The 11,496-nt window shown below is 45.3% G+C and overlaps 1 protein-coding gene across 1 annotated transcript; it reads right to left on the bottom strand.

Annotated features, from left to right (window-relative positions):
* Positions 1 to 271: 271 nt before the first annotated feature.
* c1galt1lb (core 1 synthase, glycoprotein-N-acetylgalactosamine 3-beta-galactosyltransferase 1, like b) lies at positions 272 to 11,496 on the bottom strand. Its single transcript, XM_084316564.1, has 4 exons — positions 10,848 to 11,496; positions 10,396 to 10,665; positions 3,615 to 4,279; positions 272 to 2,169 (listed from the first exon to the last, which is right to left on the bottom strand). Exons 2-4 carry the CDS (start codon positions 10,616 to 10,618, stop codon positions 1,792 to 1,794), a joined length of 1,266 nt encoding a protein of 421 aa, XP_084172690.1. The 5' UTR covers positions 10,619 to 10,665; positions 10,848 to 11,496; the 3' UTR covers positions 272 to 1,791.

Genomic DNA, 11,496 nt, shown 5'->3' with positions numbered 1-11,496 from the left:
GAAAACAACAAACATGCTCTGTGCTCATGTACAGAAGGAACATGTAGATTAAGTAGTGTAAACTTAACACTTAACAAAAAGGCATCTTAATGAACATTGGTCACGTCAGGTACAAGTTTAACTAAGGGGAGGGAGTATAATGTATTATTGCAGTGGAAATCAATGGAGTCGCAGCACAACATGGTGTAACACTGCAAACAGTCGTGATGGCATATAATACAATGGCTCCTTGCCTTTTATTGACAGTGTGTGTGTGTTTTTGGGGGGGGGGGGGGGGGGGGGGGAAGACACGACCTGGCCTCAGCCAGAGTTGCCTCACTACAGATGTCCACCCATTTCCGTGTAACTTGAAACTGAACTAACATCCGTGTTTGGTTAAGAGCAATAAAAGTGAACTGAGCCCATGAGTACTTAAAGTTTACATGTTTTTATCAACCCCCAGGATCCAATTCTCTTTATACAAAATCCCATGAAAATTATTCTCCGTAGTAAGGGGAGGAGAGAAACAGGAACCCACGGGCTACAGGACGTCGCTGCGAGCGGGTCGTCTAGTGGCACCTACCCCGCCATACCTCCCTCGTCTTTGAGGAAGTACTATATTAAAACCCCATCTGAAAACTTCATTCTTTAAGGAAGTCGTATATTAAAATCACCTCTGAAAACATCATTCTCTTTACGTGAATGTCACAGTGCAAAGTCATATGTGCAGCTGACGGTACATTACAATCTCAAAATCTGCAAGGCACAAAGCTAATAATGAGTCTGTTAGAAAAGAAACCAAGGCTGGTGACTCTGAACACCTCAGCAGCCGGAGGAGCAGCGCACTCTCAGCACATCTGCTGGTCCGCAGCAGTTCAGTCTTTTCATCCGCAAGCCACAATGGTATCGAGTCTTAGGCCAGGAAGGGTTCTTGAAAGAAGATTTTTTTTAAAGGTTTAAATCCCAAGCATCGTCCAATTAGGTTAAACCGATAGGGGAGCGGTACACAACACGGCCAAATGTGAATCTCCTGCAAATCGATCCAATTTGTCACCATATGGATGTTACAGTAAGTGTGTCTGGGAAAAAGTGGTCGAAGAAGCCCCAATTTAGAAAATCAAGACATTATCAATTGATTAAAAGGTGCTTGAATTAATAATATTCAAATGAAGATAGTCAATACCTAATGATAAAAAAAAGAAGAAAAGCAAAAGCGAATTACTGTTGACATATCGATATTTTGCGATCCTTCCGGTCTTTTTCTTACTTGAAAAAGACCGGAAGGATCTGTCGAAACGTTGTATCTACTGCTATTATTTTGTCAATTAAAACACCTTGGAGCATCAAGTGAGTTGCGAGCCCCGCTTTGTTTTATGTATTACTGTTTTTACAGTTTGGCTCAGCACCAAGAAACGGAGGATGTGCGTTATTTCTTTTTTCTCCATACTGGTACATAAACACATCTATGCTTCTTCATTAAACACATGTCCTTTTCACTGCACGACGCTTCTGTGTTATCCCCGTCCTGGCCAGCCACCGCCCGCCTAACAATGTGGTCAAACCACCCCCAAACACGCAGAGAACAAAAGTGCTAACCCAACCCCCGGCACAAATCGACGGCTAAATCCTTCAGCAAGAGAATCCTTCAACAGCCACACCTCTTAGCCGGAGGCAATTTCCTCACGTTAGTACAAATGTGTGCTCAGAGTCATTCACTGGGAACAAGCAAAGCACAATCGGGGTCCTTCCCAACTCTAGATTCTCTCTAACCTGCCCACAGACGTCAGACGCCCACAGACGTCCACAGACAGGCTATTGCTTCTCGTCCAGCGGAGCAGCCGGAGGAGGAGGGTCCTTTTTGGCTGCGGAAGGAAGATCGTGGCCCTGTTTCTCCAGCATCCTGGAGGGATCTTCCCCCGCCGCCCCCTCCTTCACGTCCACGGCCTGCTCTTTAGCGTCTTCCTCCTTCGCCCCCTCCTTCACGTCCACGGCCTGCTCTTTGGTGTCTTCCTCCTCCTTCTCTGCCACATCCGAGGAGCCCCCCAAGATGTAGCCTCGGGGGGTGGGCGGCTGATAGCGGTACTTATAGCCGAAGGCACGCAGGTGGTAGGTGTAATACTCCAATAAATACATGAGCGTAGGGTCCACATAGTGGAAAGACACGGACACGTCCGAGCAGCAGTTGGGGCCCTGTGGGGACGAGGTGAGAAGAGAATAAACAGACAGGCCACGTTAGAACGGCATCAAGATCACAATCTTCAACGTGCACAAAGGAAATGCTCATTATTAGGATTAAGAAAACATATTCACCCCATATGGGGTTTGCACCAGATTCTCTCGGCCAATGGGTGGTCAGACCCAATCCATATAGTAGAGTGTACCCCTACCTCCGGTCATCCTGATGAAGATCCTTCAATCCAAATGTCGATTGCAATAAATAGAGCGTGAGCGAGTTTAACAGTGTGTGCAGTTTCTATTAGAGCTGGGCGATATAATGATAATTATCGCGATATATTTTAATAATCGATATCGGGGGGGAAATAGCGGGGGGAAAATATCGAATTCTTTTTTTTTTTACCTGCAACAGGGCAGTTTTAAAACCAGAGACAGTGGACAGACTTGTCTTTCTTGCCTGCAACTTAAAGTAATGGCTTTGCTTGTCCAAATGACAATACTGACCAAATTGAGATTTATTTTTCTCTTGTCCATTTATTTTGTTTGCTTTCTAATTTAAAATACAGTTTGAAACCGTCTGTACACAGTAGGCTATGTGTGCTAGCAGAGCTAGTCTCCAGCCACGAGTCACGGTGCACATGGGCGGTGGTTTGTCCACCAAAAAAGCACCAAAAGATAGAAAAGAAACTAGCAGAGCCAGAACTGTTCAACTCCCCTGGAGCCACAGCCAGCAGAGAAGCCGGTTAACTTTCGCTTTCAAACCAGCTGCAGCCTGAGAACTGGAGTGTGAGGGGATGTAACACTAAAGATGGCAGCAACGACAAAGAATTTCTGCAAAATAAATATACATCTGTTGTTTAAAAAAAAAATTATAATAATAATTAATACTTATAACAATATCGATAATTATCGATATCGAGTGATATGATATTGTTATTGTTATCGGGATATCATTTTTGGCCATATCGCCAAGCCCTAGTTTCTATTATTATTTATGCCGATCTTCAGTTTGTCCTGCACCTGATCACCAGAGTGGATGTGCACTCTCTGCTTTTCCAATTCATTAAGAAATGTACTCTTTAGTATAAATGTCCTCCCATCTCTGAAAATGCATTTTGGATGGATGACTATAAAAGACTTGAATTGTGTTTTAGGAAAAGGTATTTTTTGGGGTCGATTTTATTTGTATCCCCGAGACACGAAACAAAGCACTTTCTTCATGATCTAGTTTGTATAATCATAACAGTAGTACACCATTGCAACTTTATATGTAGTGTTCTGGGCACCTTGCCAGTTTGTAGCCGTGTTAGTCAACATATTTATGTCTAAACAGAGATACGTGAGTTACTCTGGTAAAAAACTGTTTGACTCAACGAGCAAGGCGTGCTTCTACTTTCTTGTTGCACACTTAAAACAAATCTGACACGTAAGCCAATGAGGTCACGGATGGCTGCACTTGCCTCTGAGATGGGGTAGTAGCAGTAGCTCCAGTACCAGAAGCTCTTGGGGAACTTGACGGTGAGATGCTGCTCAGGGACAAAGGGGTGGAACGTCTCCCTCTGGACGGTGTCCCTTGAGTCGGCCGCCTGCACCCCGACCTTCTCCATGCACTGCCCCATCGCCAGGTCCTCCACGGATGTGGTGTGAGTGCACACCTTGTTTTTGAAGCCCTCCACGAACCTCCGCAGGGCCTCCCTGCTCAGGACGTAGCCTGCGCCGCCGCTCATGTACCCCTGCTTGGTGTAGGGCTTGAACCTGCGTCCGAAGTAGACGGGCTCGTCGGGTGTGTGGTTAGCGAGCACCAAGCGCAGGTTGTCCACGATCACGTAGGTATCGTCGTCCGCCTTGAGGAACCAGTCAGCCTCGTTGGCGTGGTGCTCGTAGGCATAGTGGTAGGCCCGGATGGTCTTCCAGTAGAGCTGGTCGCGGCCCTCCTTGGTGCCCAGGCCCACGGTGGGGAAGTCGGGGTCGTCCACGGAGCTCATGAACACCACGATGTTGCAGTGGCGACTCCAGGTGGCCTTTACGTGCCGAGCCTTCTTCTCCAGGTTGCTGGGCCCCGTCATCACCCAGCAAAGAATGCGCACTTTGTTGTACAGCTCGTCCGCCATGCGGCTATCCTCGCCTGGGGAGGGAACAGACTCACGGTTAACTTGAGACGTCGTCACTCAGGGTTCCTACACATATAAAAAATTCCACACCATTTTCCAGACCTTTGGCTAATTGTTTGACTGCATTTGAATAAGTGTTCAGTATTGAAAGATAGCACTTGTTTTTCATATGTGTACATAATGTAAATATCTGTAGATGACAGCAGACATCTACTCGGTTCTTCCACTCAGGCTTTATATTAACACGAGAGGGCCTTTAAAGCTGAGAGAATTGAAGGAAATCATGGTTTATAACCTATATCTATAGATCTTAAATGAGGAGGACCGCTTCCATGTACGTGTGTGTTTTCAAGTTAGACTGTAGGAGAGCCACAGACAGGCCCTGTGAGAGAGATAAAGCCAAGGTCAGCATCGAGAGAGCATTCTGGATATCACTTAGATGAGAGGGGGGCAGGGCAGACCTCTGAGAGTGAGAGAGAGACACGTCGACACGTTGACGTTATAAATATGAGTTATTTTGGGTTTGAGGCAGACTAGGAGACGTGGCATACGCGTAGACACGTTGACAAAGCGACAGCAGTAAGCTGGAGGGTGGGGGATGGAAGGTCATCCACCCTCCTGAGCCACGAGATAGCTAGCTTCGGCTAACAGGGAAAGCTTTTGGCTAACCACTGGGCCGCAACAACCATCGAGCTGATAACAGGAGAGATTGTTAGAATAATACATTTCATATTCAGATTAATAAATCAGCTGAAAAATGACAACGTGTTTTGTGTATTCCACTAAAGGGGCTATTATCGTGTCTTTCTCTGGAATTACTAGAAATCTCCAAAACTATACTTGTATTCAAAACGGTATCAAACGGAAATGTACAGATGAAAAAACAATCCGTTTCGTACATGTTGACTGTAAGCAACTCATTGACGATCACTGTGTTATTTAGATCTATTGCTATTATATTTGATATGTTTTATGCACTCGCAAATAAGTCCTATTCTCCATTGGATATAGCGTTGGCACGGAAGGGCCATCAGCAGAGGGCGCTGTTGGCCTGGAATGAGTTAAAGGCTGAAACACGAGAATCCAACAGTATGATCAGTAAGTGTGGGCAATATGACTAAAGACTATTCTTCACAATAATAAATACAATATTTCTAAATAACTGTGGGTTCACAACTACCTAAAATGTGGCATTTTGAGTGCAATTCCAAAACATTTAAAGGGGAACTATTTTGCTATTTCTTTCACTATTTGGGCAATTTTACACAATTCCTGTAAGTCTATGAAACACATCTGTAAGGTTTTTTTTAATCAAATTCATTGTTTTGTATTTTTTTTTTTTTTTTTTTTTGTCTTTTTCCCCCTCCATTTTCCTCCGATTTTCTCCCATCCCCAATGTTTAGTCGTCTGCCAATTCCCAGTCCCTTCCTGGTCGCTGCGCTTTACCCCCCACAGTCAGATCATTTGGGAGAGTGGAGGCTACCACGTGCTTCCTCCGACACACGTCCAGCCAATCACCGCTTCTTTTCACCTGGCAGCGCGGATTCTCATTGAGAGGGCGTAGCGTGTGGGAGGACCACACTATCCCCCTCACGTCCAATCCGCGCTTAGCAGGCGCCCCGACCGAACTGTAGGAGTCGCTGTTTACAACGACCCGGACCCACCCCGCCAGCTTCTCCCACCCTCTGATACAGCCAATTGTATCAGTGCAGACGGCCAGCCAAGCTGGTGACAACCCCGGAGCTGTGAGCTGGATTCGAACAGGCGAACCAAGCTCACAGCTCCGGGGCTGGTGACGAACGCAATCTCCGCTCGACCACCTAACCGCCTATTGTTTTGTATTTCTAATCAAGTACTGTAGAGCAGGGGTTCCCAAAGTGGGGGTTGCGACCCCTAGGAGGGGTCACGAGCCGCCACGGGGGGTCGCCAGATGATTTCCAAAAAAAATTTAAAATAAAAATTCCCAAAAAAAGCAGGCCAGCCCAGTGTTTCTAGTTGCAGTGGCGCAATAGTTAGATAACCTAGGTGGGGAACAACCAGGAGATCACTGCAACTCACACAAGTTGGAGAACTATCTCTCTCTCTCTTGCTCACACACACACAAAGGGAGCCGCGTGTGATTGGTGGACGCGGGACCCTTACAAAAAACTAAAAATCCATCAAAATCAGTGTTGTTGCTAATCATTGACACATGCTAGCCTGTAATAATCCTCCCCAGAAAAAGCTACTTTGCATTTGATATACCGTAATTTTCGGACTATAAGCCGCGCCTTTCCCCCCCATTTTTCGACCCTGCGGCTTATATAACGGTGCGGCTTATGTGACTCGACGTGACCAAACCAGAAAACCAGAAAATGTAAAAATCGAAATATTGCTTTTTTGACTGCATTGAAATGTTATTTATCTGTTCCCTTATTTGCTAAACTTAATACAACTTGTAAATGAGTTAATTCTTGTTATTTGTCCGACAGTATTGTGTCCCAATGCTAATTAGTAATTACATATGGTAATTAACATTAAAACACCTGCGGCTTATAGTCCAGTACGGCTTATATATGTACACATCATTCAATTTAGCTGCTGCGGCTTATATTCAGGTGCGGCTTATAGTGCGAAAATTACAGTATTGCAACTATATGCCATCACACACACTGGCATTTAAAGGGTTAGAATTATAAAATGAGTATGTGGTGTTATGATCAGGGCTGAAGTTGAATAAAAGATTGTATTCTTTTTTCAATCTGACATTACAAAAAAACTGAAAATCCAGTGTTGCTAATCATATATGCTAGCCTGTTTTTTAACAATAATTTGTGATGCCATCACAAACACTGGCATTTAAAGGGTACAAATAAAAAAAATCCTGCACCAGAATGCAGGAAATGAAGTCTTTGTAACAAAGAATGTCCTGGTGGGGGACCCCCAGACCCCCCGCTTAAAAAGTGGCCTGACTGGGGCTATATTTCGCACTATATTTCCTGGCCTGAATTATTTCCCCAGTCCGGCCCTGGTTAAAAGCCTCCAATGCTTATTAGTGTGTGTGCGTTTGAACGTTTGCATGTTTCAACCATACAATTCCATAAAAAAAAAAATAAAAATAAAAATGCTCTCCTATAATAGGGGGGGGGGGGGGGCTCTCTGACACGTTATTTCGGGGGTCGCGGCCTGAAAACTTTGGGAACCCCTGCTGTAGAGCACCACGTTCTGCACTTCCAGATTCCAAGCTGTTTTTGGCTGGGCTCCGCCCATACTCGCAATGTGCTTTGAGTGACAGTCACCCACCTGCACTGGGACTTTTGGGGGAGAGAGAGAGAAAGTCGCTCTTTTATTTTGAAAACCCCCGACCGAAAGTGTTATAGTGTCTGTTGCTAGCAGCTTAACTTGTGTCGGCCGGTTCTGTGCTTTTCGAGCTAATGTAACATTAGTTTCCAAAGGAGAGGAGAGAAAGACCACGGCTCACATGCAGCTCAAACTACCTGTTGGAATAAATGAATTGATTGATGTTTAACTTGTCCCTGTGTGTGTCCAGTCATTTCGACTAGCAAACGTTGTCTGTATTTAACATTACCTCAGGATACCACTGTCTATTGTATTTAGTTAGCTAATGTTGATAGCATTGGATAGCATCAACCCTAGCTGGCTACAGCTCAACACCAGCCATGGAGATACTATTTACTAAATTATGGAGGCTTTTTAATCATCAAGGTAAGAGGATTTGTCATGATCAACTGAAGGGGTATGCTATGGAACAATATGTGCTTAGCTACTACTTGGGTTTTCAGAAAAAGGCCAGCTATGTGACGCTAGTATCGTGTATTGCATCACACACAGTGGCATCATCCCGATCAAGCTCAATAGCTTCTGTAACACGAACGCAACTACTCTGTACATGCCATTGTTGTTTAATAATAACTCCCGGTGTTTAATATTTACACTTCTAGCCAGGACATATAAGACATATATGTATCATGTTTCTTTTTTTGTTGGCTGGGTTTTGCATGCGGATTAAGGGAAATGTCAATCTGTTGTTGACGGTGGTAGTACAGGCGCAGTACATTTAGCTGTAAAAGCCAGATCAAGCTCAATAGCTTCTGTACATGCCATTGTTGTTGTGATGTTTTCACACGCGGGGTAAAGGAGAGGTGGGCTATCGCTTCAGGAGAAGACGCGTTTCGATTGTAAAGATGGTGATGCAAGGGGGGCGTCTTCAGAATTGCGCACTCTGGAAGCCGGTCTCAGAAAGTAGTGTCTTCAGGCTGCCAGAACGCAGTTCCGTGTGGATGAAAGGTGCCACTGCAATCGATCAAATACTTTGCCTGATACGACCGAAATCTGTTTAGTCTGGACATGGCCTAAAACTAGCCAGATATGGCCCTTTTGAAATTGTCTACGGTCCACAAGAGGCTGCCTGCAAATCTGGCCTGTTTATAGCCCCTTTCGTGACTTTCGGTTTGCAAGCCTGGGGCTTTTGTGACCGGAGTGAGTCACTTGCTTTTACGCCCCGATTACCCAGTAAGGAAACGACCAAGCGTCATCAAGGGGCTCGCGGTGTGTCAAGAATACATCAGATCTGAATTTCAAAGATACCCAGCGTACAATATGGGTCTAACACAGCTTCACGATGGGGTCTGGAAGCTCGGAGTTGCTAATAAACAGTTTAAAACATTGTTACTCGACGAGTGGTATTTACAGACCGAACGTCCATCTCCGCCGTTGGTGTCACAACGCATGCGCACCAGGCAGCTAATGTCGCATTCACGTTACGTGGGAAGAAGCGGAAGAACCAGAGGACATCTCGTTGATTGATTGATTGAAAACTTTATTAACAGATTGCAGAATGGGTACAATACAGTACAGCTCAATACACACAATTGTTAAGGGGATGCAGACCAGAGAAAGACTTTCGTCTTGTTTACATCAGGGTCCCCCATTTTCAATTCATCAGGACATATATGACATACATGACATACAGATAGTCAGTACTGCTACATCTATACATTTATGACATACCAGATTTGCAAATACAGTACTGTTTGTGATACAGAAGGAGTCAGGAAAAGGGAGTATATACATTTGACGTAGAAACTGTACATTGGAGGAGGTTGGGTGGGGGGGGTTGGGTACACTGGGATATTGACAACCATACTGGGTAATCTACATTGGAGGTGGTTGGGGGGGGGGGGGGGGGGCACACTGTATAAACAAGCAAAACTGTACATTGAGGGGGGGGGGGGGGACACTGTACAAACAAACAAAATTGTACATTGGACTATTGACAAAACCATACTAGGTAAATGACTGTACATTGGAGGGGGTTGGGTTAGGATATTTACAGGGGCCAGTGTTGAATTGCAGTCTCCTGTAGGTGTCCCTTGAGAGAGGTTTTGAAAGTGGGTAGTGATACAGCTTTGGGTAGGGCGTTCCACATTGATGTGGCATAATTGCGAAACGTGTTTAGTCCCTTATTTGAGCCGAATCTTGCTACAACTAGGACGCCTTCACGCTTTGACTCTATATATATCTATGGATGAAACGCCCACATCCATACTTCCGCAATTTGTGACGCGAAGTGGGAGATATCGGGTCTATAAAAGAATCCCATATGTCCTAGTAGGAATTACGTGAATGGTTTTTCCCAGTCGGAAGCTGGTTCTTCCGCTTCTTCCCAGTAACGTGAACGCGGCATTAGCTGCCTGGTGCGCATGCGCTGTGACACCAACGGCGGAGATGGACGTTCGGTCTGTAAATACCACTCGTCGAGTAACAATGTTTTAAACTGTTTATTAGCAACTCCGAGCTTCCAGACCCCATCGTGAAGCTGTGTTAGACCCATATTGTACGCTGGGTATCTTTGAAATTCAGATCTGATGTATTCTTGACACACCGCGAGCCCCTTGATGACGCTTGGTCGTTTCCTTACTGGGTAATCGGGGCGTAAAAGCAAGTGACTCCGGTCACAAAAGCCCCAGCCTGTTTAAAGCACATGTGATTGACCTTTACTCTTACATTTGCACCCTGGTTGGATGCCAAAATTATTTTTCGTTGTACTGTACTTGTGCTGAACTACTTTTTATGAAACCGACGACAAATATATGTAGTTTGAAACTATTAAAACTGCTGTTGGGCTTACCTTTGTGGTGAGGATGGTTGAGGTTGAAGAGAGCCAACCTATCCTTCTTCCAGTTCTTCCTCTCCTGCTCCAGCTCGGACGGCTGGATGAGCTTGTCCAGGCCATTGGCGTTGTGTTCCGAGAAAGTCTTTTCAAACCACACCTGCCTCAGGAACACGTAGAGCGTGAAGGTTCCCACCAGGAAACCAATGTAGAAGGAACATCTAGATCCCAAAGCCTTCATAGTGGACCAAATCTCCCACCTTCAGTCACTCCAACTTCAGCCAAGTGCTGAACAAACGAGAGAGAGAGAGAGGCGGACGTAACGTCAGGTTAATGTTACACTACGAGTACAATCCCATTATGTCCTTCATCTTTACTGTATTGTTGCTGTGTTGTTGGCGAGGTTTGAGTGGCTCCCGAGGTGTTACGTGTCAGCAGCCACTCCTCAAACCAGAGCGTGGTTTACTCACCCGTGACGAGAACGCAGGTGATGTTATTGTCATTACATGTCATCCCGACACTCAGTCAGTCCATCGTCGCGACTGCCAAATATCAACAATGATGATGATGATGGGGTGAAACGGCGCCAGCTTTGACCACTGTTACTTACGACCCAAAGTTCGCCCAAACGATAGGTTAGCCGACGTTAGCCATCCAATTGATTGATTGAAAAGTTTATTACCAGATTGCAGAATGTGTACAGTACAGCTCAATATATTTCACGTGTGACAAGCTAAGCTAAGTTAACAAAATCACTGTTTCCGATGAAAATACGGACGACAAAATACTTTAATCAGCAGTCCCCCGACTCCCCCGTGACATGGGCACAGCTGGCTAGGCAGCTAGCTAGCCTTAGCTCGTCCTGTGATCAACATGTCTCCCAGTCGGCTGGGCTAGCGTCGTCAACATTAAGGTTACCGCGTTAGCTTAGCTACCGAACGTTAGTTTGATCTGCCTCTTAACGTTAAATGCAAGTCGTTGGTTGTGGTCTACGAACGTCTAAACGTATACAGGGTGAGTATATAACCCAATATAACCTGCCTTGGAAGTTGTCACTCTGCTAATGTTACCAACTGGTATTTTTGTTGTACCAACGCCGCGTCGGCGTCGCCAGCGTTC

Source organism: Notolepis coatsorum (assembly GCF_963971535.1).
Source record: "Notolepis coatsorum genome assembly, chromosome: 6".
Lineage (NCBI taxonomy): Eukaryota > Metazoa > Chordata > Actinopteri > Aulopiformes > Paralepididae > Notolepis > Notolepis coatsorum.
The sequence above is the reverse complement of the archived record's forward strand: the minus strand, read 5'-3'. Positions and strand labels throughout refer to the sequence as shown.